At 36.2% G+C, this 12,812-nt stretch overlaps 1 protein-coding gene across 2 annotated transcripts in view; it reads left to right on the top strand.

Moving 5' to 3' along the window:
• Nucleotides 1-12,812, top strand: part of NGLY1 (N-glycanase 1) — a 59,175-nt gene that overhangs the window by 17,423 nt on the left and 28,940 nt on the right. For both annotated transcript variants that reach the window (XM_040636880.1, XM_008709352.2), the window contains exon 4: nt 8,279-8,444. In XM_040636880.1, the coding sequence (XP_040492814.1) occupies nt 8,279-8,444 (166 nt within the window). The remainder of the gene's footprint in view (nt 1-8,278; nt 8,445-12,812) is intronic.

The following is a 12,812-nucleotide window of genomic DNA, read 5'->3' as shown; positions in this document are numbered from 1 at the left end:
TTCTTTTTTTTGACTCTTAACCTTGCAATTCAGATATAATTTGAGGCCTTTAAAACTCTGTAATCACCAGAAAGCCTCTGGATACTAACCTAAAAACAAAATGTCATTTTATTGACAGAACAAATGTAGAGTTTAGAAGAAAATAAACCGCTGGGTGGCACAGCGGTTGGGCGTCTGCCTTCGGCTCAGGGCGTGATCCCAGCGTTATGGGATCAAGCCCCACATCAGGCTCCTCCTCTATGAGCCTGCTTCTTCCTCTCCCGCTCCCCCTACTTGTGTTCCTTTTCTCGCTGGCTGTCTCTATCTCTGTCGAATAAATAAATAAAAAATAAAAAATAAAAAAAAGAAGAAAATAAACTTTCCTAAAGACATATGCTTTTAGTAGGCAGTCTGTTACCAATTCTTATTTCTCTAGTCCTTGGTACACAGTATCTTTTTCTGAGTTCCTTAAGGGAACTGGGAGAAATTAGAATGAATCTTCTTTTTTATCACCAAGTCTTGGTTATTCATGGATCACTGGAACGCGTAGTTTAAAAAAGTATTTTGTTATTTAAGCATTCATCACCACCATTTGTTGTACTACAGAATTTGACAGTTATGCTCCCCTGCCTTGCCTGTTTTGAGTGGGGGTACTTAATTGGTAATTAAAATAGACCAAAGTCAAGTAGCAAGAGAAAGATTTAAAAAGCATTGAATGCGTATAAACTAGATAAATCCTGAGCACTAATGTGCTCATAACTATTGTAATCATACTTTGTTAAAACTGCATCAAGTAAAATTTTGAAATATAATTCAAAGTGATAGTCACTGATGTTGAAGTTTGCCAATAAGCTTTTGCTTTAAAATACAAAGTAATGGAATATATTGGTGCTCAGTAAAAGGTGATGTTGTTAGAAACTTATTTTGTTGCTTTTTCTGGATATTTTACGTAAATGGAATGTATAGTTTTTTGCTTTGGGCTTCTTTTACTTTGTATGTTCTTGAAGTTTATTCATATTGTAGGATGTATCAGTATTTTATTCCTTTTTATTGCTGGATAGTATTCCATGATGGACTTTTGGGTTGTTTCCCATCTTTACCAATTATGAATGATGCTGCTGTGAACATTCACATACGAGGCTTTGTGTGGGCATGTTTTCATTTCTCTTGTGTAGATTCCTAGGAGTGGAACCACTAGGTTGTATGGTAAGTTTATGTTTAATGGTTTAAGAAATTTCCAAGCTGTTTTCCAAAGTTGTTGCACCATTTTACATTCTCACCAACAGTGTATGAATGTTACAATTTCTCAATATCCTCACTGACACTTGTTATTGTTTTTTTTATTACGGCAATTTTAGTGGTTGTTAGGTAGTATCTCATTGTGGCTTTAATTTGAATTTCCCTAATGACTCAATTGACTTTTAAATTTGCTGGTTATACATGCTGAGTGTTTAGTGTTCCTAAAGGACATAATTTCCCAATAACCCTTTATATATTTTTATACCCTTTGCCTTCGAGAAGCAGTTTCGAAATAGCAGAGATAGTTTTTCAAAGACATAGAGCCTTAGAATGTTAAAAGCGCTGTATTTTGAATTTTGCAACTTTATCTAGGTTGAAAATATGTGATTCTGAATGTGTTTTGCTTAAAATAAGCCTTCAGTTATTACACAACTAGTTTAGCTGCATACTTTTATTTGGCACATGCCTACTTTTAGAATGTGTATAGAGTTGTTAAGGACTTTTCACCAACTCTAATTACTGTAGAAATTACTACCTGTTGTGTATATGGGTATACATTTATATATTTAAAAGAATTATCATTTGAAATTATTCTCTTGAAATTGTAAATGTATTGTTAGACAATGATAAACAATATGAGTTCGTTTATTTTTTTTTTAATGAGTTGGTTTATTTTTATAAGAAACCTTTTAGTCTGGATCTTTATTAGAGAAAAGGTACCCTTCAATAGGGGATCACTTAAATTACAACATATCCATATACCAGAATTCTTAGCATCCATTAAAAATGATGATGTGGGGGGCACCTGGGTGGCACAGCGGTTAAGCGTCTGCCTTCGGCTCAGGGCGTGATCCCGGCGTTATGGGATCGAGCCCCACATCAGGCTCCTCTGCTATGAGCCTGCTTCTTCCTCTCCCACTCCCCTTGTTTGTGTTCCCTCTCTCGCTGGCTGTCTCTATCTCTGTCAAATAAATAAATAAAATCTTTAAAAAAAAAAAAATGATGTGGCCTGTTTTGGCATTAAGACAGTTATTATGTGGGGGAAAAATGGTAAACTGAGAATTCTAAAATTAAACAATATATGTTGTGTGTATGTATATAATATTTCAATTTTCTTACTAAAAATGCACATACATAAATATGTTCATTTTTTAAAAGTCTGGAAAGCTATACCGAGACATCTTAGCCATAATTTTATCTTAGGGTGAAGTTACAGGTGATTCCATGTTATTTATACCACTCAGTATTTCCTGAGAATTTCTTACAACATTTACTTTTATAAATAGAAAAAAAAAAGAGTGGGGGGGTTGTAAGAAATAAGGTGATTGAAGTCTCAAGCTGATTAAAACTAACATTAAAAAGTTATTAAACAGAACTTTTATGTTTAAAAACAGGTTCTAAATTTAAAAGGCACAAAAGCAAAAGGCTACATAAAGGTAGAAGGAAGACTGGTCCTTTACTAAAGAAGTAAATTTGCTAATCCAGCTTCCACAGGTTGTATGACATGATATGACAAAATATACATATTATACATTTTTTCTTATAAAGGGTCTTGAATATATTTCACATTAGAAACCAAAATAATTGAAATCCAAGTATGATCAGTGAAGCAAACCACTTTTTTTGACCTAAAACAGACAGATTGCACTTTTGAACTTCTATTTGTACTCCAAATAACTTCAGCTCTCTCAGGCAATTAACTGGTTGCCCAGCTGCGGTAGTCACCTTGCAGCCGGCGGACTTTGCTTTTATCACTTAGTGTTTATAGAGTTGTGCCAAAGACTATGTGAAGAAGTAAGGCAAGAAAATAAATTGCTCAGGATTGTTTGAGTGCCATAAAAACCACAACCAATGAGGTAATTTCCAGATTGGAAGTATCAAATTGAAAATAAAAATTCTCTGGATGAGTTTTTACCTTCATAGGTTAAATGAAAACCTATGTTTAAGAACAACAACAAAAAATATAACTGTGCCTTCTTTTTGTAAGAATTCTTTAAAAATGGAGACCTGTTTTGTATGTTTCTGTATCAGTTCTGGCAGAGGAGCATATTCCTCTCTGTTGGGAATACCCTGGATTTCTCATCACTAGATCTTCAGTAAGTTTCTTCAGTCATCTGTAAAACTCATCCCTTTTGTAAATGGGGAAACGTGTCTGCTCTTAATAAAAGCCAGTTCCTCCTTTATCCCTGCATCCCTTCTCCTCTGTTCACTGTGGAGTCTCACATGGACTTTGTGCAGTCTTGAACCTCCTCTTTTCTTGGGGATTCTTCTCATTGGCCTTTAAACCTTGCTTTAGTCCAGTTTTCATCTAAGGTTAGGCTGTTGGCATCAGAATGAGCTGGACATTCAGGTTCCTAGATGTAACCTAATGTTTAGGAACCTTTCCCATAAACTCTCCTATCTTAGAAACAAGCCAGCATACAAATATCCCTGGATCCTATATGTCCTCTAGTTCTCATTTCTTCACAGCAAGTTTCCGGAAAAGCTCCCTGTACTCATCACTGTATCTTTACTTCTCACATATAAGCTTCCATTCTTTAATTATGTATCCTATCAGTAAAATGTTTGAGCATAGCCTTTCAATATATATTTTTGTTTGTAAATTATATACATGTACTATTACGTCATTATACCATATCGGGAAATAATGTTAACAGAAGCTAGCGACTAAATAATATTTTTAATTTTTAAATGTATTAATGACATTATTGATGTGAGGGGCACCTGGGTGGCTCAGGTGGTTAAATGTCTGCTTTTCGGCTCAGGTCATGATCCCACTGGGATCGAGCCCTGCATCAGGCTCCCTGCTCAGCAGGGAGTCTGCTTCTCCCTCTTCCTCCCCTCACTCTCTGGCTTGTACTCTCTCTCTTGCTCTCTCTCTCTCTCAAATAAATAAATAAAACCTTAAAAAAAATTCTTTAATTATACATATATATATCATTGAAGTGAATGTAAATGAATTTAGATATAAATCTGTTTTTAAATCGTCTTGATAATTTTGAATTTAGGGGGCTAACTTTGTCAGTTCTAAGTAGATTGTGATTTATTTAATTTTTTTGGCATTAAAATTAGCTGTTGAAGGGCTCATACTAAAAAAGTAGATGAGTTAGCCCTGCCATTTCTTTTTGCTTATGTGAACTTGCAGTATTAGTATTAGCTTCCATGCCTAGAGGTCTTCGAATCTTTTTTTTTTTTTCTAAGTTTATTTTTACGTAATCTCCACACCCAACTCAGGGCTTGAACTCACAACCCCAAGATCAAGAGCTGCATGCTCACAACTGAGCCACCAAGTGCCCCCAGTCTTTGTAATCTTTTACAGCCAGGTTGAGGGTTCATTAGTGAAAACTATATAACATAATCTGTAAATTCACTTAGCCAGACACATAGGAATTGCAAAACCATGTAATATGATAAGAGTAGTAGTAGGAGTGAACATGCCAGTTGTTAGCCCCCCTGTACTTTGTGGTACTTTCTCTCCTCAGGCTAGCTTGCTAGCCACTGATCACCCAAATACTAAATGTTATTATAACTTAATTGCTTTATTTTTTTGACAAAAAAAATAAATAGTTCTAATATTTTCTGTACACTTTCCAGTAGACCATTTCATGCAGCTGCTTTAGTACTCTTCAGGCCACTTTGGGACACAGTTACACAACTAAGTTTCTTACAACTTGTTTTCCTTATTAACACCATTAGAAATCTTCCTAAGATCATCAAAGAACTCCATGCTGCTAAATTTAATGTACTTTTTTTCAGTTCATTTTTACTTGACCATTCATCTTCTTTAGCTCAGTCACTTCCTGGTTTTTCTTCTGCTGTAAGTGGTTCAACCATTGACCTAGTTAGTTGCTCACTCAAAATCCACAGATCATTTCTTTTTTTTTTTTTTTTTTAAAGATTTATTTATTTATTTATTCGACAGAGATAGAGACAGCCAGTGAGAGAGGGAACACAAGCAGGGGGAGTGGGAGAGTAAGAAGCAGGCTCATAGCGGAGGAGCCTGATGTGGGGCTCGATCCCAGGACTCTGAGATCACGCCCTGAGCCGAAGGCAGACGCTTAACCGCTGTGCCACCCAGGCGCCCCATAATCCACAGATCATTTCTAATGTATTTTTCTACTTTTCTAACTGCCCCCGACTCCACGATTACGTCACCAAGACTTGATGATCCTATTTCCTAAGTTCTTTTTATTCCCTTTACTCCTGCTAAACCATCTAGTGGAAGCCACCAGCTCTTTCAGACTTCCGCAGTAGGCCCCCCTTGGATCATCCTTTCTCTAGCTATAGCTAGGGTGATATTCTGAAAATGTAAATCTGATGGTTTTACTCCCTTGCTTAAGTATCTTTAATAGCTTCTTATTAGAATGGAAAGAGACCAGAAAGATCTAGCTGCTTACCAACTCAGCTTCATCCTCAGCTTTCTCTCTCCACCATTTCCCCTTGGTTCTTCATGCCATCGACATCCTGATTTACTCTTTGATCCTACATTTCCTAAGCATGTCCCCGTAAACACACTCCCCAGCTACCTATATGCTGTTCCTTCCGATAGGAATTAGCCTTTTCCCTTTCCTATTAGCTTCTCATCCTTAGTACTTCACCACAAATATGAAAAATAACATTTTTTCAGGGAATTCTAGGTTCAGAACCCCTGTTGTACGGTGTCACTATTCTCTGTATTTGCTTACTCTTCTTATACCTATGAATAAATTATCTAACTTACCATTATATCCCCTGTACCTAGCAAATAATAAAGGCTCATTAAATGTTTGAGTAAATGAACATTGTTGTGCCAATATTAGTTTGTATCAATAGACTACTTTGCGAGGATAATATCCTCGACTATTTTGGTCACCATTATTTTTTCAGTATGTAACACACACACACACACACACACATTTATACACAAATATTTGTTGACTTAATATGGTGGTTTTGTCATTATTTAATGCCTTTCCCTCTCTTAGACAATAAAGTAATCATGTCTGTCTTATGCACCCATCCCCAGTGCTTTAAAAAGTCCTAGACATTAAAGGCAGTTTCGGTAATGGTTTTTATTTTTTAAATTAATCTATGTCCACCTTTTAATATACACATTTAACCAATTCACATTTACCATAATTGCTAATATGTTTGAATTTATTTCTGACATCTTATTTTGTGTTGCCTGTGTCCTTGCTTTTGTTTTTTTCCTTTTTTCTTTGTCTTATATTGAGAACAGTTTTCTTCCATTATTTTCCCTTTAAAGGTTAGAAAGATAAATATCTTCTTTTTAGTCTTCTATTATTGCCCTTAAATTTTTAATGCAGATATTTACTTCTGTATTTTTTTACTAACATCTTATAACAAGACAGGAACCTCAGAAAGCTTTTACTCTTTTTCTGCTCCCTTCCCTGCTACCTTCTTTATGAGAAAATTTGAGATTTTGCTTTTCAATTATGATTATTTGTAATAATCAGAACTTAGCTTTTACTAGTTTATTTTTTTAACTCCTGCTGCTTTTATCTCAATTTCTACTCCTGGGTGATCTGTCTATTTACTTTGATTATATTATATCTTGAGGGGACAGTAACTTCTCTAAGAATTCTTTTGGATAGGATTTGGGAGCGATATACTTTTATACTGCTACATATCAGAAAATGTATTTATTCTACCCTCCTGTATATTAGTTTGGCTGGGTAGGAATCTTGTGTTCCCTATCATTTTCCCTCAGAATTTCAAAGATTTTGCTTCATTGTTTCTAACAAGATGTCTGATTCATAAAAGGCTTTTGGGATTTTGTTTTTCTACTTAACTGTTAATGAAATGTCATTATTATATGCCTTGTTTTATCCCCGCATTCATACTGGTTCTTTCTTCAACTCTCAGAAATTTGTTTCCATTATTTCTTTGAGAAATTTCTGTTTTCCATTCTTTCTCTTCTACTTTCTAGACTTCCTGTTAGCTGGATTTGGAAACTTTTAGATTTATCCTCAGTGTCTGGGTTTTTTTGTGCCGCATTCTCAGAAATGTCTTGGCTCAGTCTTCTAATTGATCAGTCTTTAGCTATGTTTATTCTACTGTTTGACACCATCTGTACTTTCTTATTTCAGTGTTTAAATTTTTAATTTCCAAGATCCATAGTTGTCTTTCTCTGAATATGGTATACTGTCAAATCTCTGAAGATAGACTTGCTGCTATGGCTACAGTGTTAGTTTTTCTGATGTTGATTCTAGTGTATCTTCGCAACAGTATGGGTTGTTGCAGACCCAGTGAATCTGAGAGCTCCTGCTAGCCTGTCTGAATGCAGCATCTGCTTCTAGCAACTGTGGGGAAGGGTAGGACATGCTACAAGATGGCCTGTACCAAAAGCAACTGTTCGGAGCTTGGACGTCTCTCTTTCCTTTTGGGAATCTAAGCAGCCTCCCTCACTTCTCAGAGGCATCTTCTTTGTTGAGAAGGAATGATTGGGGGAGGGGGGGATGTCTAGCTATTCCTCCTGCAGAGCCCAGCCAGTGTCACTAATGTTCCATCCAAGGCCCTTTTCTGCTCTGGATCCTGGGGCTCCTCTGCCCTTGGAATTACTTTGAAAACTTTTTTTTGGTTTGTATAACCACTCTGTTGGAGGGATTGATTGATTTTAGAGAGCGTGCGGGTGCATGTGCGGTACATGTGGGAGAGGGAGAGAGAATCCTCAGGCAGACTCCCTGCTGAGGGTGGAGCCCAACTCAGGGCCTGATCCCAGGACTCTATGATCATGACCTGAGCCAAAATCAGGAGTCAGCCGCTTAACGGACTGGGCCACCCAGGTGCCCCTCAGAGCACTATCTTGATCCAAACTTGTAATCAAGAATCTAGCGTATCTCTGTTTAAATATATCCTCAATAATATATTCAGAGGGAAAGAATGGATGTATCTTAGATGGTGACACAGATACGGGTATCTCCTAAAACTAATATTATATAGGCTTTGAGTATTATATTTCAGTGAATCCATACAATCCTCTTCATGAAACCATTTTCTGTTATGTGTTATTTTTGTCGCATATGGAGAAAAGCTAATCAATATATTTTTTTTCTATTAGGTTACTACTGATTCAGTCATTCTAAAAGTTCTCCGGTCCAACATTCAGCATGTGCTGGTCTATGAGAACCTTGCTCTCCAGGAGAAAGCACTGGCTTGTATTCCAGTCCAAGAACTAAAAAGGAGATCTCAAGAAAAGTTATCTAGAGCTAGAAAATTGGATAAAGGTAGTGGCTTTATATAATCATTCATTGCTAAATATACATCATTGCTAAAGAGACACACTGAAATGCTGGCTTTTGCTGTATACATCATAAAATTCTAACAGTTCTATTTTGATCTTTAGGAAGTCCAACAATAGTGAAATTTTACTGCATGTACCTCATTGACACATCTATTAACACATCTTTTTTTTTTTTTTTAACCTCAGTATGTGTTTACAGTTTAATCATTGGTATATGAATTTTTTTTAGGTATAGTAGAACGTAAGAGTGTAGAACATATGATAGTATTATTAGTGAATTTTAATGTGAATTAGACAGAAACCACATTCAAGATTAATCAATATGATTAAACCATTGATTCACTTTGGCTAATAAAGAGAGAGTATTTACTGGTATATGGTTCTTCCTCACCCACTACTATTTACTGCCTGGGAATAAATTCAGCTCTGCCATTTTACTGTGCATCACTGAGCAAGTAATTTGATCTCTGTGCCTCAGCTTCTTCATTTGAAAATAGGATGATTTTTAAAAATAAATGAAATAGTACATGTAAATGGCTCAGAACAGTACCTACCACATTCATCAACCAATAATTGTGTGTTATCATTAATGGTCTTAGGATTTTTGTTGTTAAATTTTTCCAATGTTAGCATTTGTACTTTGAGTTTTTATGTAACTAGCTTTTATCTAAGTCATTTCTTAATACCATATTTTTTAGGGGATAATATTGCTGGGATATAGAATTCTAGGTTGGTGAGGTTTTTCTTTCAACAACACTTTAAATATTTTACCTCCCTGTCTTCTTGCCTGCATTGTTTATGACAGAAGTCTGCTATAATTCCTATCCTTATTCCTGTCTAGGTAAGGTTTTCCCTGCGTCCCCCCAGCTCACTCCCCATCCCCAGCTTTATTCAAGATTTTCTCTGTCTTTGGTTTTCTACAATTTGAGTAGATATGCCTGGGTGTAGTTTCTTGGTGTTTTCTGAGCTTCCTAGATCTGTGGTTTGGAATCTCATTAATTTTGGAAAATTCTTGGCCATGATTGCTTCAAATATTTCTTTTGTTTCTTTCTCTCTTTTCCTTCTGCTATTCCAAAATGGAAGTATCCTGTTTTACTTACATCTGTCTCTGCCTCAATTTCCCATAGTTCTTAGATGTCTCCCATAGAGAATCTTGAGATTCTGCTGCAGTTCTTGGATGTTCTATGCCTTTTTTTTCTTTTTTTCTTTTTCTTTTTTTTTTCCTCTTTGATTATCAGTTTGGGAAGTTTCTGTTAACCTGTCTTTAAGCTCACTGACTCTGTCCTTGGCTGTGTCCCATCTACTTATGAGCCCATGAAAGGCATTCTGTTACAGTGTTTTTAATTTCTGGCATTTCCTCTAGATTTTTTTAAAGCTTCTAAACAAACTAAAAAAATCTATTTACATTATCCATCTGTTCTTACATGTTGTTTACTTTTTTCATGAGAGCACCTAATATATTAATCATAGTTATTTTAAATTCTTTATTAATTCCAAAATCTGGGTGGTTCTGATACTTGCTTTATCACTTCAGACTGTTTTTTCTTGCCTTTTAACGCATCTTGTATTTGTTTGTTGGAAGTTAGACATGATGTACTGGATAGTAGGAGCTAAGGTGAATAGGCCCTTTATGTAAGGTCTTGTGTCCATTTAACGAGGAGTTGGGCTATGTTTAATGTTAGCTGTAGGTGTCAGAAGCTTCAGACTTCCTCTGGTATTCTCCTTGTATCCCCTGTTGTCTTTTGGGCTTTTCTAAAAACTCCTCCTTAAATAGAGTCTGCATCTTTTAGCAGACTCCATTGTTGTTACACCAGAGCCTTGTTGGTATAGAGGTAAGGCACAGGGGAGCAGAAACCCTCTGTAATCTTATGATTAAATCTCAGTGCTTTAGTGGACCTATGTCCTCAGGCCTGTGACCTTCCCAAGTCCTTCTTAACTTTTCCCCCCTATAGACAAGATAGGAAGGCTAGAGGTGGCTAGGGTCAAGGAAGTTCCTTTTTTCACTTCAGAAAAGGCTCTGGTCAAATCTTTTTCCCTGAAAAGTAGGCCTTAATTGTAAAGAACGCTCTGGGCATACTTTGCAATTCTTAATCTTCTCCTCTTCTTCTCAGAGCTATGAGGGGATCTTTTTTGGTTCTTTACCTAGAAAACCTGGTAGGATTCTTGGAGGGAAAACCCTCAAAAGTGTTAGGAACCCCTCCTAAGATTGTGTTTCTTACTCAAGCTAGTCCGTATGCAGCCTCCAGCAATTTGTCGAAATTATCATTTAAGTGTTTCTACCAATTTATGACTCCAGTGTCTTCTGTTCCATATAGCAGATGGCTGGTTGTGATTCTGTGTATTTGGCTGAGATTCTCTGTATTTGTCTCTCCAGATTTCAGGGTGACAGTTTGACCTCTGAACTCTAAGGAGCTCAAGAAAAGTCGGTGATTTGGGTTTGTTCTTTTTTTGTTGTTGTCGTAACCTTGAGACAATTCTTCATCTTCTTGGATTAACAGTTTTTTTACTATTTATAAAATAAGAATGCTTATTATATGTGATCACAATGGCCCTGTCCACATTAAAGTACTGTGCTCCTTCAGGTGATCCCTGACATAAACGCGTGTTTAACAGGTACTTACCAAAGCATGTTTTATTTGTGAGTCATTCAGCTGAGCCCCACAGGGGAGACACAGTTAGTAGTGTCCCTGTTGACATTTGCCTGGCATTTTTTCCCTCTAATTATAAAGGTAATACGTGGCTTTTTTTGTAGCAAATTTGGAAAATAGGGGTAGTTTAAGCCGTCTATAACTTCACATCAGAGTATGACTTTTGAGGTTTGTCTATATATCCTTTCACGCTTAAAATTTAAAAGCCCTATAATGGAATTTTAAGTAGGAAAGAAAGAACATTGGGTTGATAGAATGGTATTGTGAAAATCAGTAAAAGATTCAACTTTTTTTTTTTTTAAAGGTTATGAAGGATGAGTTGGCATAATAACCTGAGATGCCAGAGGACTTATTAAGGCAGGGATCAGGGATATTATTCCAAATGTAGTGAACAGCATGTATGGAGGCAGAAGAGTTACAGATTCTATATGGGGAATAATGAGTAATAAAGTCTGGCTTTAAGTGTGTAGTGTAAGGAGTGGGTAAAACAGTAGTGAGAGATCAGGTAGGCTGAAATCATATTTTGGTTGACATTGAATTTCAGGCAGAGAAATGTACACTGAATTTATCTTACACTTTTAATCTTTCCAAAAAGAACTAGCGATAAAATGGAACAAAGAATACTTCTAACAAAGTTTTGAAATAGAAAATAAGGACCAAAGAAATTAGGAGGATGCACATGTCTTAGTTGAAGGCTAACATTACAATATACTGTATTCATTAGCAAGGAGGAAATAAAGCGATTGCTCAGGGAAGTCAACTATTCTTGATTACTTAATTCAACAGCATTAACCATCGAAGCTTTAAGCAAGTGAGTGACATCAGAGGTGTGCTTGAGGAAGATTGATCTAGCACTAACTTGTAAGATGAACAAGAATAAGAGTCCAAGGAGAGAACGGTTGAAACACAGTAGTAATAGAATTTCCACAAGAGGAATTAGGATGAACAGGGTATTGTGACAGCAGGGGAGAAAATGGATGTGAGTTATTGGGGTGATAGAATACAGACTGATTGCAGTTGATGAGTGTATTTGATGTGACAGGGCATTGTCTGTGCTTAAGGAAAATGTCAAGGAGGACTGTCCAGTTTTGAATTCAGGCAACTAGAAGATTAGAGCAGTCAATAGGAACAGGCTTTGAAGGGAAATGGTTTAAAGTACCTGCTGGCCATTATCTGGACCAGGTGAAAATGTAGGCCTAGAGTTCTGTTAAGAGGTCAAGCCTTGAAGTACACTTTAGAGTGATAGGTAAAACTGTGCAAGTAAATGAGATTTCCCAGAATGAAAAAACAAGGGGGTATTGCAAAGGTTCTATAAAACAGGGTAGTACTAGCCACATGTAGATATTCATATTTAAATTAATTTAAGTTTTAAAAAATTAAAAATCCAGTTCTTTAGTTACAGTCAACACATTTTGAGTACTCATTAACCACAATTGACTAGTGGCAACCCAGTCGAAAAGTGTGGATATGAATTATTTCCATTATTGCTGAAAGTTCTCTTGGGTGGTACTGTTCCACAAAAATAGTAGGATATTGAAAGAGTTACAGTCATAAGTGGAGGAAATTCAAATATATAGCGAAATAAGTGGTATTAAAGGCATAATGAATGGATCATTTAAGGTTAGAGTGGGCTGTTGAGTAATGGGATTTGTGACCCCAGTGGCTTAGGATTTATTTTCTCATGTAAGAAATTATTGAGGTGG

This window comes from Ursus maritimus, unplaced genomic scaffold, assembly GCF_017311325.1.
Source record: "Ursus maritimus isolate PB19 unplaced genomic scaffold, ASM1731132v1 scaffold_20, whole genome shotgun sequence".
In the NCBI taxonomy this organism is placed as follows: domain Eukaryota; kingdom Metazoa; phylum Chordata; class Mammalia; order Carnivora; family Ursidae; genus Ursus; species Ursus maritimus.
This window is presented reverse-complemented; position numbering and strand designations above follow the sequence as displayed.